Source organism: Phyllobates terribilis, unplaced genomic scaffold (genome assembly GCF_046119375.1).
Source record: "Phyllobates terribilis strain yellow unplaced genomic scaffold, ASM4611937v1 Scaffold_3__8_contigs__length_932513732, whole genome shotgun sequence".
NCBI classification, from domain to species: Eukaryota; Metazoa; Chordata; class Amphibia; order Anura; family Dendrobatidae; genus Phyllobates; species Phyllobates terribilis.
This window is the reverse complement of record NW_027362763.1, coordinates 390,505,852-390,524,418: the sequence shown is the minus strand read 5'-3', so window position 1 is coordinate 390,524,418 and position 18,567 is coordinate 390,505,852. Positions and strand designations below refer to the sequence as shown.

General features: G+C 38.2%; 1 protein-coding gene across 6 annotated transcripts in view; it reads right to left on the bottom strand.

Annotated features, from left to right (window-relative positions):
• Positions 1-18,567, bottom strand: part of ADGRB3 (adhesion G protein-coupled receptor B3) — a 1,321,417-nt gene that overhangs the window by 512,910 nt on the left and 789,940 nt on the right. For all 6 annotated transcript variants that reach the window (XM_073675497.1, XM_073675498.1, XM_073675494.1 and 3 more), the window contains one exon: positions 4,406-4,552. In XM_073675497.1, the coding sequence (XP_073531598.1) occupies positions 4,406-4,552 (147 nt within the window). The remainder of the gene's footprint in view (positions 1-4,405; positions 4,553-18,567) is intronic.

Sequence of the window (18,567 nt, the reverse complement as noted above, 5' to 3'; positions counted from 1 at the left end):
TTTAGTCATTTTGTCCATTTTTACTATAAGGCTGTGCGCCCACGATGAGTTTTTGGTGATTTTTTGATGCTGCGTATTTTCACTGCTTCAAAAATGCAGTGTCTTACAGTTCTGTGAAAGTGGATGGGATTTATAGAAATCTCATGCCCGCTGTGCTTTTTTTTAATTCAGTGTAATCCGCAACATGTCAATTTCTCCTGAGGGTACACTGAGTGTTATGTGAAGATTTTCCCCATAGACTTGTATTAAGTGTAGAAAATCCACAGACAAAAACCACACATGCATTTTTAGTGTGTTTCCGCTGCAGAAATGCACTAAAAACACATGTAACCCGCATATAACTGTATCAATAAAGTTTTGTCAAAGCCAAATACTAGGAAGTATCAAAAACAAAGCAGCTTTATTTAAAGCATAACATACCAAAGTAGACAAACAATGCAGTGTCAAAAACGCAATGAAAAGGCATTTAAATAAAATGCACTTAAAAACGCAATGAAATCCACAAAAAAAACCTGCACTTAAAAGCGTAATGAAAAATAACGCATGTGATCTTCTGTAATTTACCTATTAGGTGGAGAAATGCTGAAGAAAATCTGCACCATCAAAACTCACCCAAAAGCTCATTGTGGAAACATAGCCTAAGGGTATGTGCAGACGTTCAGTAAATGCTGCGGATTGGACGCAGCACACTTGCACTGCATGCAATCTGCAGCAGCCAGATGTTACAGCATAGTGGATGGGATTTGTACAAATCCCATGCCCACTATGTGTTCCCGTGCTCCTGCGGCTTACCCGTGGAGACGGACATGTGGTGCGTCTTCACAGACCGCAGCATGTCGATTTCTCTTGCAGAGATGCTGGTCTCCGCAAGAGAAGTTCTACCAGTGCAATGGATAGGATGCGGTGAAGCCGCATGTTTTCAATGAACACATGCGGCTTCACCTGCATGCAGCGCTTTGAACGCAAGTATGCTGCATTCAAAGCACTACCATTCCTGACGGTGTGCACATACCCTAAGGCTACAGTCCTACGTCAGTTTTATATGTTACAGATTTTGTTCAGCATTTCTGCACCTAATAGGTAAATCAGATCACTTGCGTTTTTTTCATTTTAAAGTGTTCTTTTTACACATATTTTTATCTTTGTGCTTTTTTGTCTTTTTTTGGAATGACATGCTTTAGGGCTCTTTCACATGTCAGTGTGTCCGGTACGTGTGGTGACAGTTTCTATACGTACTGGAGACACATACACACGCAGACCCATTCAAATGAATGTGTTTTCAAAGGCCGTGTGTCCGTGGGAAAAACACGCTGGCATGTTCATTTTTTACCGGCAGCATGGACCGCAAAACGTCCAACACACGTGCACACTGATGACACTGATGAAACTGTGTCATCTCATGGTTGTGGAGTGTACTGAAACAGACTAAGGGGCCTTTTTAAAAGCTTAGGAAGTCTTTGCAGGTTTTCTTTGTTAATTATTTTAATTTACTGAGATAATGACTTTTGTGTTTTCATTGGCTGTAAGCCATAATCATCAACATTAACAGAAATAAATACTTGAAATAGATCACTCTGTTTGTAATGACTCTATATAATATGAGTTTCACTTTTTGTATTGAAGAACTGAAATAAATTCACTTTTTGATGATATTCTAATTTTGTGAGATGCACCTGTATATACAATCATTTTTAGCTTAGACCCTTATCTTTCTTCCCATGACTAAGTTAGTCCATATTTAAAATCCCCATAAAACCCCAATTCTAGAACATATTCTCTTAGAACTTTATATTGTCTCTCAGTTATTCCTCCTAGAAAAGTATGAACAGATTGACTCATTTTTACCATTGTACTTGTCACAGACACTCAGCACCGATTGGACAATGTTGGAATGTTTTAGGATAACCCCCTCACATCCCTCACCCCAACCCATAGCAGTTGTTTATTTCTGCATTTCTAGGGTGATTAACAGAGGAACAGGACCATGAGGAGTTACAGGGAAAATCCAGAATTCATAGAATGATAGAATGTTAGAGTTGGAAGGGACCTCCAGAGTCATCTGGTCCAGCCCCTGCTCAATGCAGGATTCACTAAACCATCTCAGACAGATGTCTGTCCAGCCTCTGTTTGAAGACTGCCATTGAAGGAGAACTCATCACCTCTCGTGGCAGCCTGTTCCACTCATTGATCACCCTCACTGTCAAAAAGTTTTTTCTAATATCTAATCTAATTGATATTTCAATTTTATTTTTCACTATAGTTTTCTACTTTCATTTGTTTGCTGGAGGATTCTACTTAAAGCTTTGCTTTCTTCAGGAATTAGTGTCAGTAAACGAAAACTAAAGTGTAGCAAAGTTCATTTTGCTATGAGCTGTAACTTTTACGTTTGCTTTCTACTCCTCGTTAAATTATTTAGCTGCTTCAGGGTTATAGGAACAACCAGTGCCTGCAGCAAAAGGGCACCTGCTCAAATTGGCTCTATTCCTTTTACCATTGGCAGTGTAAACCTATGCAAAACATTAAAGTACTAAAGAATAAACCCGCCTGGGTCATAATGGCAATCTCTACAAGGGAAGATGGGGGATGGATAGACAGGCAAACAAGCCTTGGGTCATCCTAGGTCCATATGCCCCTATTCAGCAAAATATAGTAGCAATAGGTATTGTAATTAACAGGTTAACAAATCAAGGGGGATGAATTAAGAATTATGATGCCAGGGCATACAGACATTTAGCCCAGTTGCTTTATACTTTTAGATTCATTGAAATATGTTTAGTCGTAAGTTATAATCCCAAAGGGACAATGAAATACAGTTTACCGTGTTTTATCAAAATGCAAAAAATCAGAGAACGACATAAATAGTCTCCGGTACGATATGTGATTGAAGGGTAACATTTCATAAGCAGTAAGTCTAAGATGTCATTTCTGTAGTTGACATGGATATGTTCTCGATGGTGGGTTTAGAGGTCTCAGAGCTTAATGGTACTGCAAACATTTTAGAAGGAAAGCCGTAAAAGCGGGTCAGCCGACCACATGCATGAGCGTTGGACTTTAAATGGAAATACATCAATATGCAATTTTTTTAACACCAAAAAGTCCTTATTCACACATCCGAGTTTAAACTTGTACATGAAAAAATGCTACCGGTGTCATCAGTGTTTTGGACCAGTGTGTCATCAGTATTTGGTCCATGTGTCCATTTTTAACATCAGTGTGTCATCAGTGTTTTTCATGGATAGATAATAAAAAAGGAATAAATTACAAAGCTTTTCCTATACTTTGCAATGTTAAACACAGACTGCACACGGATGGCACATGGACATGTGAATAGCACCGTAGATTATAATGGATAAGTATTCTATCCGTGGAAAAAACGGAAAAAACACGGACATCAAAGTAAGGCCAGTAGCAAACTGACTCAGTATTTGAATCCTGTGAAATTTTTTATGTATTTTCTATGTTTTAAAAGCAGGGTTTGTTTTATATATAAAAGTAACTAATTCATTTGTTGGCAGGTTTGTATGGACAGGTTATCAATTGAAGAAAGCCAGAAGTGAGGGCTCAAACTCCCTTTTGACTCATGGCTAGAACAGTGGAAAATTTTCTCCAGACCACATGCAACTTTAGGTAAAGATATGGTAGTTTATGGTAACAGTCCCTGGGTTGATGTTACCCATGCTGCTCAAGAGATTGAGGTGGGATTTAATAGGAAATAACAGTAATGGCTTTGTTAAATCTATGTTATGGCTTAGAAAAGGGTATAATGAAAAATATAACTTAAAGAATAACCACCATTTTTTTTCACAAATCAATAGTACACATGAAAATAAGAAACTGTAGTATCTCTTATTAAATAAATTCTATTTCTGCTCTTGGACTGACTGTTTATTCTCAAAATTCTCAAGTCATGGGTAAAGTCTGTATTAAGTGAGTACAGATTTTCTCGTTACTAAGATGACAGTTAGTGCTTGGAAAGTTCTATAGACAACTATAACTATTGCTTTAAGAGGACTGGCAGCAGAATGTATGTGCCTGTGTGTTTTTCGCCCCTTTTCACAATCTAAGTAATGTTAAAAGCACCGTCACCTGATGTCTCAATAATGGAAAAATATGTCATCACTGAATACAGATTTTACCCATAAATTGAGAGTGAAACATTAATCCATGGGAGAAAGAAATAGATTTTACTGACTCCAAGAACTCATTTAATTGATAAAACGGGAAAATGCCTAAAAACATAAATAGATCGATTACTAACATTCCAGTGACATCACTAGTGCTAATTCTGGGGCTGAAAATACTGTTAGTCAACCCCTACTGAGACATCATAAAGATAGGAACAATATTTCAGCTCAGAATATTTACGGACTTGCCTGTATCATTTACATGCAATACGTGTTTGTACCTGATGGCATTGGAGTAAAGATGTTTTTTGGTATGACCACCTTGTCCTCGGAGTTCCTGGCCCAGTCGACCATGCCTTTCCTGCCTCTCATGGGGAAGGTGATATCTGTGAGCACTGATGATGCCGGCAGCTTTTGGATGCTGGCCACTGAGAGGAAGAGAGAGTTTAATGAGCAACATTTTATTCATTTAGCCTGTTATACAACAGATTATTTTCCAGCTTAAACGCCCCAAGTAAAGTAGCAATAAAAGAATGCATCCATCTGCCATCTAAAACTGTTTATTTCACATTTTCAAACAAATTCAGCAAATAACATAAATATTCAATGCGTCTTATCTTTATCTAGTACAAATCTGTTGGTTTATGTGTGCACGTCGCATATACTCGTGCAAAGCTGTTAAGTATGCTCATAAAAGCTTAGGGTTATATGGAAGAAATAGCAAGTAAGAACATTGCTGCACAAGTTCTTTAGATCCAAGTTTGAAATGATTTGAAGTGACATTACGAGGATAAAATTCTGCAAACTTCTCTTGGAGACAAAACTATTCGATTCTACCAAGTGACGTCCTGACAATGTGTAGAATCATGGAACTCGTTAATATCTGACAAGGTTTCTTAATTTTGAGCTACAAAATAGAAACTCATCCAATGATCCTGTGAATACCTTATGGTACATATTAAATGCCAAATCAGAAGTTCTTCAAAAGGCCAAGAGGTGTTGAATAAAACATTGATTTTTCTTTAGGTCCCCTAAGTATTGGATCTTTAGAGGTTTATTCCCATTTTCTTAGATAGGTGTGTTTAATTAAAAACAACCAAGTCAAATAATGTTTACTCACATTTGCCCTACTCTCAAGATAGCACTCATTTGGTGTTTTATTCTTCACAGATCATTGCCAAGATGACCAGCAACTAATTCTGTCGAGCAGTGGTGGATAAATATACACTGTTTGCCAGTTCTTTCCCATTGAGCTTGTAAGCATTTCACTGAGGCTGTCCAGGATCTCTGGAGCCTGTGGTTAGCTCCTATTCCCATCCACCTCCCCCCAGCTCCACTAAGTTTCTGATTCATTCTTCCAGATGTCCCAAATAGTTTGAATGGGGCTTTATCAGAGAAAAAAAAACTTTGCAGGACGTACATGGATTAGACTTCAAAGGGCTGTGGTAAAGTATTGTTTTCTCTGATGAAGCCCCTTTCTGACAACTTGGGACATCTGGAAGAATGTCTGGAGAACAAAAAGGTGACGGTTATCATGAGTCCTGTATCGTGTAAACAGTAAAATATCTTTAGACCGATCATGTATGGGTTGCTTTCCAACCAAGGCAGTGGGCACACTAACCATTTTGCCTAAGAACACTGCTGTGAATAAAAAATAGTATCTATACATCCTCCAAGAGCAACTTCTCCCAACGATCCAGGAGCAATTTGGTGATGACCATTGCTTTTTCCAGTATGATGGAGCACCATGTTTCAAGGCAAAAGTGATAACTAAGTGACTCAATGAATAAACCATTGAAATTTTACGTCCATGTTAAGGAAACTCCCAAGACCTCAACCCCTTCGAAAACCTGTGGTCAATTCCTAAAAAGTGGGAGGACAACAAGACATATAGTTTCGATAACCTCCAAGCACTGGTAAGATAAGAATGGGTTGCCATCAGTCAGGATTTGGCCCAGAAGCTGATATCCAGCATGCCAGGTCAAATTGTAATTGTCTTCAAAAATATGGGTCAGCACTTTAAATGTCCAGTCTTGATGTATTTGTCATTAAAAGTATAAAAACGTAAGAAATGCTGATAATTGTACTTCAGTATAATATCATGGAAAAATCACACTAAATGATCTAAAAACACTGAAGCAGCAAACTGTGTGAAACCCAAAATTTGTGTCAATCACAAAACTTTTGGCCACAACTGTAGATAAATGTAAGGTCATCCACTTGGACTGAGAAAATAGAGCATACAATTATGTACTGAAAGGTAAAATGCTGAGTAAAACTTTGGTGCAGGAGAAGGTGGATAAAACCATAAGAATGTATGGTTGGCGCTCAAGTATTCAGGTCGGTTTCAGTAACGAAGCAGAAAACCACAGCACTCAGAGGTAATGCAAAGTAATTATTCTTTTATTGAGATATCAGCAGAGGTAAGAATCCACTGTTATTAACTGCCAATGTTTCAGTCCATCCATGGACCTCAGTCAAGGCCCTCTACTTACAAATAAAAATCAGCATATGCAATGCACATTCTTACATATAAAAATAAAATAAAAAAAAGCATTCTACCTCATATACAGCACATATAAATATATAAAGAATAAATTCTACAATCAAGAATTACTGTTTTTTATTTTTATTTGGAAGGATTTGACAAACGTCCAGAGAGGGATCAAAATGTGGTCCGTTATTAACACTGTGGATTCTTACTTCATGCTGATCTTACAATAAGAGATTACTTACCCTGCATAGTTTTTTATTTGGGCGCATGGGTAGACCGCAAACTCAACTTCAGTGACCAGTGCCAGGCAGCTTCTGCCAAGGCAAATAAAATCATGAAATATATTAAAAGAGGTATACCTATGAATATGACACATAGTCAGTGTAATATAAAAGATATCATTTATTAAAGCATAAGAATAAAACAACTGAAAAATACAACTAGGAAAAAATACCCAAGGAACAACAAACATCCGGGGATTGGCTGGTATAAAATCACAAAGAGACACAGATCTCAAAATACAAAATCTATCATGGGGCTCACGGATCATGTATTGCCCAGATATGGTATTATGGTGCGTTATACAAAGTGCATAGTGCAATAATGCACTTTGTATAACGCACCATTATACCATATCTGAGGAATGTTCGTTGTTCCTTGTGTATTTTTTCTTACTTGTATTTTTTCAGTTGTTTTATTCTTATGCTTTAATAAATTATATATTTTATATTACACTGACTATAAGTCATATTCATAGGTATGGTTAGTTTGGTGGACACAGAGTCACTAATTATTTCCACTATTTGCACTGATATTAAAAGAGGTGTAGATACTCAAGACAAGTACAAAATTTTGCCTGTATAAAAGTCACTAGTGTGGCCACACTTAGAATACTATGTACAATTTTAAGCTCAGCACATAAGAAGAACATAGCTAAACTAGAGCGGGTGCAGAGAAGAGCAATCAAGATTATTAATGGAATGGGTCAACTGCAGTGCTAAGACAGTTTATCAAACTTAGCGTCAGGGGTGGGATTCGGCCAGTTCTCTCCGGTTTGGGGAAACTGATTGTTGAAGTTGTAGCTCATTCCCGGAACCGGCAAGAAGGGGCGCCCGCAGTTTTCAAATGAATGTGTATCCTGTGACACACATTCAGTTGAAATATAATGAGGTACAGGAATCCACTGGCTTGCTGCACTGTAATAGTTACCAGCCCCCAGAGTCCGGCAACTAACATCGATGCGCACGTCGTCAGCGTATGATGTCACTGCCATGCGCCAGCCTGAAGGAAGAGGACTCCGCTGGACAGGGGCCAGGTAAGAACAAACATTTTTTTTTATTGAAAAGCCACAATATGGGGGACAAACATATATGAAACAGGTTGCAGACATATGGGGCCACGATGGATACATATGGGGCCAGGATAGAAACATATGGGGCTAGGATGGATACATATTGGGCCTGGATGGAGACATATGGGGACCACGATTGAGACATATGGCGCCAATATGGAGACATATGGGGACCAGGATGGAGGACATAGGAGCCCAAGAAGGGGGATATAACTAAATTAACAGGCCCAGGATGAGGGACATTACAGGAATGGGCCCAGGATGGGGGACATTACATGAAGGACCCAGGATGGGGACATTATAACAGGAAAGGGCCCTTGATGGAGGACTTTATTACACAAAGGTGCCAGGAGGGAGGACATTATTACAGAAATGGGCCAGAATAGAGGATATTATTACTGTAGGAGCTAATTAAAGGGAGTCTGTCACCACAGTTGATCTATCTAAACTATTAATATGGACATACAGGTTATAGACTGCTGAGGAGAGTGATGCCTGTATGCCTCATATCAGATGCTTTGTTGTATATTATTACTGCTGCAATGCATTTTATTTTGGAGAATACTGTTTTCAATGGGGGGAGAGGTCCTGTTACTGTGCAGGGCAGCTCTGTGTCGCTTTTTTTCTTCAATTGGTGAAGTGTAGAAGTAGGGGAAAAAGTGGGGAATGTGCTCTAGAAAAGATCAGCTATAGATGACTGAGTGTTATTTTCTGCAGAGATGAGTCCTGGCTGGATGAAGTGATGGTGGTCTGCACTGGATGAAGAAGGAAAGGTAAAACTAAGATGTATCATTTCAACTGCAAACGTCACTGGTAAGCCAGTGTTTTACCTGTACACTTACACTATACACTATATAGTATATAAAGAGCTCCTGTGAATAATATCACTGGTGATTCCTGTATTACCTGTACACTGACATTACATACAGAGCTCTAGTGTATAATCTCTCTCGTGATCCCTGTATTGCCTGTGCATTATACGCTATATACAGAGCTCCTGTGTATAATGACACTTATGGTAAAATCAGTGTTATTAGTATTGTGTTTTTTTATTTATGATCAGTTTTGTAGTATTCTATCACTGTGTTGTGGTAATATGTGGTCCGATCATGGTGTGGTGGTATTTATGCCCTGTATGTGGTATTATTTGGTCACTATGTGAAGTTAATATGTAGCATGGTCATGGTGGGATGTTATTTTGTACATATTTGCTGCTGAGGCCAGAGATTAGTTGCAGCAGACAGTTGAGGTGACAGATGGACAGGTGATCATCATTTCCAATTTGAGCATGGTTCCTTTAGTACTAATTTTCTAAACTTGTAGAAAACTATCCACCAAATTAAGAAGTGACTCACAGTGACTGGGACAATGTGTGCTGGACAATAGGCAATGAGACTATAAATTAAGGTACAGGTGGTGTAAGAAGGGTAAAGTGCCTTTACTTTTAGTTATCATTACTTGTATTTTGTGGTTGAAGAAAATGTGTGTGTTAAATGGGTGTGTTTTTTTTAAATGGGCATGATTTTTTTCTTACATGGTGTGGTTTCCTTACGCAAACAGGGAACCTGTTCTTAAAAAATTGAATCCCACCCCTGCTTGGCGTTATACAGTTTGGGAAAACAAAGGTTTAGGGGCGATCTTATTGCAATGTACAAATATATTAGTGGACAGTACAATGATCATTCTAATAATATTTTTGCACCTAAGCCTGCAAAAATAACAAGGGTGACATATAGAGGAAAGAAGGTTTAATCATAATCACTGACACAGATTCTTTACTGTAAGAGCAGTGAGATTATGGAACTCTCTTCACTGTGTAATGGTTGATTCATTACAAAAGTACAAGGAGGACCCAACGCCTTTTTAGAAAGATATAATATTATATTACAGGTTATGGGTTAGATTCTGTGATGGGACTTTGATCCAGGGAACTAGTCTAATTGCCATACGTGGATTCAGGAAGGGATTTTTCTCCTTATATAAGTTTTTACCTTCCTCTGGAATAACCTGCTATAATGTAGGTTGAACTCAATGTACTGGAGTCTTCTATCAACCTTAAAACTATGATATAATGAAAATTCATGGAGCAAGAAAAGTAGTAAAACTGCACACGGCTAATTTCTCCTTGCAATCATGATAGACAGAAGCACTTTTAAAAATTATTTTTTTAATGTAAATAGATTTTATGTAGCATGGTATCATTATTGAAGCAGCATATGGCATCATTGATGGTTACTGGGTTGACTAAGGAATAGTTTTGTGGACGGGACAATGAGCATCTTTTTTAAAATTGTCCTGTAAGTTTAATGTTTAGTTCAGTTTTTGCCATGCATGCTGTGTTGATACAGATTTAAGGTGCAGACAAGAAAAAATGTAAAGTCATATTTTATAGATGTAGGTTATACGGCAAAGAAAGGGAAAAAAAAGTTTTTAAAATTACTGCCCTGTAATCTATATTTTCAATGTAATGTTTGCACAATAGTTTCACAACTTTTCCTACAATATCATTTGCCTGTTTTGCAACATTCAATGATGGTATATTCCTTATTAATTCAAGTAAAGTTATTATAGCTAGGAAAGCAAAAAAAAACAACAAAGTTTTATCACACAGTGGAAAGAAGTCAGTTTGGCAGGTATGGGCATGTGTTTGAACAGTAGTGTATGCGCTGGTGAATCTCTCTGAAGTTTGCTCTGAAATAAAATAAAATGTTACTACAAATCAGCAGGGATGCCAGGGGGTCAATGAGCAAATAGCTCCATGGTGCCAACACAAATCACATTCAATTTATCTGTTTCCTGTACAATATGCCAGAGTCTTGTACCATGTACAGGGTACCAGCAAAATCTAAATGGAACAGAAATCAGTTTGACAGAAGTGGTTTCCAAGATAATTAGGAATGGGCTTTCATCTCTAATTGATAAGTAATCCACACTGTTTGTGTTGTGCCATTGCTATACTGATTGTGAATAAGGCGAGATGAAAAGTATATAGTCACAAATAACTACTTTTAATGATTTAGTATAAATTATATTGTTATGTGGTCGACATGTCCCAATAATCCTTATAACATTAAAACCACCTGACTAATACTGTGTAACCCACACTTTTGTCATCACAACAGCTCTGATCGGTCAAGGGCTGAAACTTAAAGGTGCTCTATGATATTTGTCAGCGAAAGCCTTGAAGCAGATCCTTAAATCCTTTAAGTTGCAAGGTGTCCTGCTTAGAGATCGAACAGTCTTTTTTTCTGAACATCCTAAAGATGCTCATTTGTATTGAGATCTGGGGAATTTTAAAATCAAGTCAACACCACTATGAATTCTTTGTCATAATTCTCCAACCCTTCCTGGACTTTTTACAGTGTATAAGTATTACATAAATACCAGGACTTAGGGTTTTCCAGCAGATCATTGACCAGAGCACCACACCGGCTTGGTTTACTGCCACACACTATTATTTTGGCAACTCTGATTGTCCACATGATGTTAAACACAACATGAGATGTCAGGCCATCATCTTCCATTCCATTTCATCTTCCATCCAGTTTTGATGCTCACTTGCAATTTTAGATGCTTTTGGCAGTAGACAGGAGTCTGCATGGGTTCTTCTTTAGCAAGTTGTGCTATGCTTGCTTTTGAAGAATCAGGTGGGCAATGAGCATCGGGCGCCATGACACTATTATCACTTTACCCGTTGGCCTTCCATGGACCCCTTTTGTTGGGTAATGACCACTGCATACTGGGAATAAGATAAGACCTTCTGTTTGAAAGATGCTTTGACCGAGGCATATAGTCTTCACAATTTAGCCTCTAGACTTTAGTCAAAGTCACTCTGATCCTGAAACTTGCCTGTTTTTCTGGCTTCCAACACATTAACTTAAAGAGCCGACTGTTCACTTGCGGCTCAATAAATTCAAACCGGGTGCCAAACAGGTGTCGTTGTCACAAGATAATCTATATTATTTAAAGGTAATCTGTCGCCAAGCTTATGCTTACCAGTCTGAGAGCAGCATAAAATAGGGGCCAGAAACCTGATTCTGGTGTTCTGCTACTTACTTGGCTCCTTGCTGTAGTTTTGATAAAATTCTTTGCTGTAACTGCTGCAATCTGTGTCCTCTCAATCCTAATCTCTGTTTAACTCCACCTTTGCATAAGCAGAAAGCTGCCAATCAATAGTAAGGGGTTTTGTACGCAGGGTATAATGAATATTGCAGAAAGTATACAAACATTACTGCAGGGGATCATAGCATGTCTGATTGACAATAGTTCATCAGCCTCATTTGCATATCAATTCAAAGGCTGATTTTTCAGGAATGGAGAAATGGACTGGCCAAGTAAAGGTATTGCTGGAAATGTCTTTGCAACAGCTAGATTCACATATAAATAATTTGGGGTGTAAATTTCTGCTGGCAGATTCCCTTAAAGAAGCACTCCTATCAAAGTTTATATCCTCTTAATATATTGCAAAATCATATTATATAGCACTGTGTACTTACAATTGCTCACTTTGCCCTTCTACCCAGCTAGTTCTTCTCTTTTCTCTGCTCTGTGTAGAAACAGGAAGTCTCTTGTCCCTGCATTTATCATTCCCCTCTTCAATTCCTGAATGAGCGGCTCCCACCTCCCCCTGCCAGGAACTTTTGCAGTGACTTATGACTCATACAGGGAACATTGGCCTCCTGTTTCTACATAGAGCTTGGAAGGATTCAGCTAGTCAGTTTTTAATCACGTGATGTCATAGACCTAATGGAAAAGAGAAGAATTAGCTGGGTAGAAAGGCAAAATGAGCAATTGTAAGTACACCGTGCTTTATAATATGATGACTGCAATATATTAAGAGGATAAATAGTTTGAAGAAATGAGTGCTTCTTCAAATATCCTCAGATAGCAAGAGCGAAAGACAGACAGGCAGATGGATATGAGATAGGTACATAGTATTGTTGAGCAAGTATATATTATTAACTCTTTCGGCTGTCAGACAGCTGTGAAATTTGCAGGCGTGGCGACAGTGAATGAAATTCCGAGCACGCCAAAATACTCGGCGAACACCCGAGCGTACTCCCCGAATGAGTTAATGATACATACTCGCTCAACACTAGTATATAGATAGATAGATACAGACATATAGAGTGATGCACCTTAGTTTTCCAGTACTGTAAAGGAGTCAGAGGGGCAGCAGGTAAGGAAGGGCACCACCTTATCCTGCATCCTCTCTGCGCACACAACTGCAAATGTGCTGATGTTTGCTCCTGGCCTACAGCAAACTGCACTGCAGAAAAGTATATCCAACAAATAGAGCAAAATGCTAACATAGAAGAGTTATTCTCAGAAGCTTCTGCCCTATCATACAGTGCTGCAGGTACAGGTACACCAGTGGGGGACACAGACAGAAAAGGACCCTTGTGCAAGAATAGTATAGGGACCCTTTGTAGTCAAATAATTTTGTCTGTAACATAAGCTGCTTGCTGCTTTAGAGGAAGAATTGGGGCTCCTTACCTCTTGGGCCCCTGTGTTGCTGTACAGGTTGCACCATTGATATGTCCGCCCCTGTGTTACACTATGCCCACCAAGGCGCTGTGAGACTTCAGAGACTACTCTGGGAATAAAATATATCTGAGTGTCTTGGTCAGAGATGACACATTTTGTCATTCGCTGTTTACAACAGTTGACTAGGCCTCCTCTCCGTCAAGGCCCCTGTGCTGCTGAATCGTCAGCACAGAGTATGTCTATCCCTTGTAGGAGGTTAGATTTGAGAAGACTGGCAGAGCTGCCGCATACGAAGCACAATTCTATCAAAACAAAATGTTGATTGTATGTGTGTTGCAATTGAAAAGACATAAAAATGTACAAATGAAAACTACAGAGAAAAGAAAAAAATGCATAGAACCGATGGCAAAAATGGCCACATCATCTCCTTAATTTCCATATAAATTTATATAGGTGTTAGGTCTCCAGAGATATGACTATAGAGGCTCCTTCCCTCCAACAAAAATGTCCCACTCATGAAATATCAGATTTTTTTTTCATAGGAAGAAATGAAGAAGGAAAGACTAAAAGCAATATTTTTACATTGTCATACATAATTTCTTGTTGTTTAATATCTCAAAATCAGCACAGCAAAATTGTAGTGTTAGTGTGCATGAGCACCAGATTAGAGATAAGAGAGGCACCCACTGCACCACGTCTGAAGCTCTCTAAAACACAAAATACCACTTTAGAATTACTCTCCTGATAGTAACTGAAAATGAAGGATGGAACTTTGTGAAAAACTGAAAACTGATTTCTATTCACTTTTAGCTACTTAGGACCTCAGTTCTCAGCACCACTTTGCGGCAAAAGATATTAATAGATCCGACTGATCCTGTAATAAAAATTTAAAATATCTAAATGCCAGATACTGGGACAGGAGTGAGCTTATAACACAGATCTGAGAGGAGTTTAGCCACACCAAAAATCAGCTACAATTGGTTCGCATAGGTTAATCCAAATATTAATTTTGTATATTTTCTCCAGTGATATTTGTTTCTAATTTAGCTCACCATATTGGCAAACGACTGGCGTGGTCATATTTATAACCAACAAATCTCCAATCCACAAAAAAATATAACCGCAAAAACAATAAAAATGGTAATTTAATTAAATATTAATATTTATTAAAGGATAGACAATGGAAATGAATACAAATTAAAAGGCAACACAACTGCAGGAGGAGTTAATGTCTTTAGAATCTCTATATAAATATGGTGAAAATCAATTCATATAGGCCTAACTTATTAGAATAAAGTGCAGGAGTGCAATCATTAGTTAAAGTGGGCATATCCTTATAGTGGGCACCCCCTGAAGAAGGCAGACGGCGAAACGCGCGTTGGGACGCTTGTGGCATCATACCAGCAGGAGAAGATGTCCTCAGGTCAATACATGTGATGTTACTTGATACTTTATAATATGATGTATGGACTGTGCAGTTACATCACACATTGTATGGATGATTCATCTATATACTAATAGTGATCCATTGTCTTATGTATTGCATAGTATAGGGACATGCCCATTGTAATATTTTATTTACTGCACTTCTGCACTTTACTTCAATGAGTTAGTTCTATATGAATTGCCCTATATAATGCATAATATGAGATATGCCCACTATACCTATTGATTGCACTTATGTGCTTTATTCCAATAAGTTAGGCCCATATTAATTGATTTTCACCATATTTGTATAGAGATTCTAAAGACATTATTAACTCCTTCTGCAGTTGTGTCACCTGTTAATGTGTATTCATTTGTATTGGCTATCCTTTAATAAAGATTACTATTTAACTAAATAACCATTTTTATCATTTTTTTGGTTACATTTATTTTGTGGTTTGGAGATTTTTAAAGACCCTAACAGGGAGAGGGGGCCCCCTTTGATTGCCTTTCATTGCCCCCACATCATGATCACTGTGTTCCATTGGTTCATTCAGGTCTATCATGGACTTGAGTCTAATAAAACCTGCCAGTATTGTTCATCTTGCCACATAAAAGAAAATAAAAAGAGAGAAATAAATAACATGTACATAGGTCTTAAATCTGGACAGAATTAATGTGTCATCCAACTTCTTAAAAAACACACAAAAAAACAGAGGTAAATGTTATACAAAATATCAGAGTTCTTAGATGTGTCATGTAGCAGAGCTCAGAACGCTAACATCGTTCACACCAGGCTATTTATGTACATTGTCTATTGACAGTGAGCTCCTTATTACAGGAGGGGGTGTGGTCAGTCTAACAGGTGCATGAAACCTTGTCCAGCAGTGATAATTTTCTGGTGATAAAACCTTCAGTGTAAGTAAGCAACAACACCCAGCCTAATAAGTCACATATCACTGAATTAAGTGATTAACTCCTACATCCTGCTGTCCTCAGATTACATGGCAAAAACCTGCTGACAAATTTCCTTTAAAAGCAGCCAGAATGTGACCACTGCAGCCAATCATGCCAGTAAAATACAGCATTTGTCTGCTATTCACATTTCAATAATGCATGAATCTTCCATGACTTGGTTTGAAAGGAAATCTTATTAGTTTTAATAAAAAAAATAATAGAAGGGAGAATATGTAGCAAGTGATAGATGAAGAGCATGACTGGTTACATACCATAATTGAAGCACGGCATTTTACTATATGGAAATTGCTCCCGTCATACTGTGCCTTTATGTGAATGTATTTTTTATAGACACTGATTTATTGATAGCTAGCAAGGATTAAAGAGATTTGAGGAGTCTTTAGCAATATTACATTTTATGGTTCACATCTGCATGGAAACCATAGCAACAAAACAACCAAACACATAGCGGATATTACTTTCTTAGCTAAGCCAGACAGATAGCTGGTTCTTAATCTGAATTTAAAGGGGTTGTCCCAAGAACAAAAGTATATTTTAATCAATAGATCTTGAAAAATAATAAGTTGCACATTTGGATGTGTTTAAAAATAATGATCCTGTGCTGAGATAATCTTATAAATGTGCCCCTGCTGTGTACTGTGTAATGGCTGTGTCTGACCGTGCAGGAACATGGTCTGATCATACCACATCTCCTGGGCAGGGGAGGAAGCAAAAGAATATACAGACATTACAGCAGGGGATCACAGCTGATTCTTTCTGTGAGTAAAACATTTCACTGCATATACATGTTTTGCTTCAAAGAAAGAATCAGCTGTGACCACATCCTGTCCTGTCTGTATACTCTTTTGCTTCCTCCTGTCCAGGAGCTGTGGTATGATCAGACCATGACCCTGCTCTTTCATACGCAGCCATTACACAGTACACAGCAGGGACACGTTTATAAGATCTCAGCACAGGGACATTTTACTTAAATACATTCAATTGTGGAACTTATTATTATTCCAACTTTTTATTTAAGCTAATTTCTATGGTGTTTGCCAGGAGGTGTGACTTACAGTGTAATTATGCAGAGCAAAGATACTCCCCCAAATAATCCTTTGAGCAATGCCCCCTTGTAGAGACCATAGAAATTAGCATAACTAAACTTAGCATAAATAAAAAGGCCCATATCTCTGCAACCGCATAGCCAATTAAAAAAATATAATTCTCATGGAAACAATGGGAATAACATAACGGCTTAAACAGGCCATTTTTGACTTGGTGATGGGTCCGCTTTAACAATTACATATCATTTACCACATTTTAATTTTACTCTATAGAACACGTATGTGTATCATGTTGTCTTAGGCTGCGTGCCCACTATGCGTTCTTCAAGCGTTTTTGCTGCGGAATTTCCGCAGCGAAAACGCTTAAAAACCGCTTGGTAATACGTGCCCCATGGTCCCCAATGATAATCCGCATGTGCTGTGCACATGCTGCGGAAATTTGAGCTACGGATTATCATTGCGGAAAAATATGCAGCATGTCCATTAATTTTGCGCACACGCAGCGTAATTTCCGCCATTGACTTGCATTGAAATGCTTAATATCCATGTCAGCACATTTGCACACACGGATATTAAGCGATTCTATGTGCGGATGGTACCCGGGTTTGGAGAAGAGGAGACTCTCCTCCGGACCTGGGTTCCATTGTACCTGTTAAAAAAAGAATTTAAAATAAAAAATATACATTATACTCACTTCTGATGGCCCCCGGTCTCCTCAGCGATGCGTCCGGTGTGTTGTATGGGTCACGGTGGTGTGAGGACCTGCCATGACGTTATTTAGTCATGTGACAGGTCACGTGACCGCTGACGTCGGTGGACGCGTGACCTGTCACATGACTCAATGACGTCATCGCAGGTTCTTCACACCACCGCGACCGATACAACAGACCGGACGCAGCGGAGAAAATACCGGGGGCCATCGGAAGGTAAGTATAATCTTTATTTTTTATATTTTTATCATTCTTATTCTTTTTTTTTAACTATTACTTGTTCACACTATATAAATCCATGCCGGTTGCATGGATTTATATAGTGTGACCAAGTGGTCAAGCACTTTTCCAAGTGATGCTAAAGTCGCTTGGAAAAGCGCTTGATAACCCGCATGCAGAAATGCATGCAAAAACGCTTGACAAACGCTTCTACCTGGCGGGAAAAAAGCATGTAAAATCCGCATGCGTTTTTCCTGCCAGGGAGAAGCGGAAAAAATATGCAGCATTTCTGCATCGTGGACACATAGCCTTATATCACACATATTTAGATCGGCATTGGGAAGGAGTGGTGAAACCTTTGGCAATATAGAAAAGAAGATAATTCTAAAATAAAAGTCATAGTTACTATATATTTTTCATATCTATATCTGGTAATTCTTCCATTCATACTTCAACTTTCTTTTTTAATAATATGCTTTTTTAAGATTTTTCAGTATGATATCTTTCTTTTCATACCACTATTCTGTTCTAGCCTTCCATGTTAGTCCAACTTTGATCTCATATTAAAAAATTCAACCATTTCAAAGAAAGGTTCAAAGGGTTGTGTTTCATCTATGGAAAGTACTCATGAGTGGTCAATAAACGACTAGATGTCACTCCGGCACATACAGCCCATAAACATCTGCTTGTCATTAAATCTTCTGAGCTGTGAACACCAATATTTTTCGTAGAA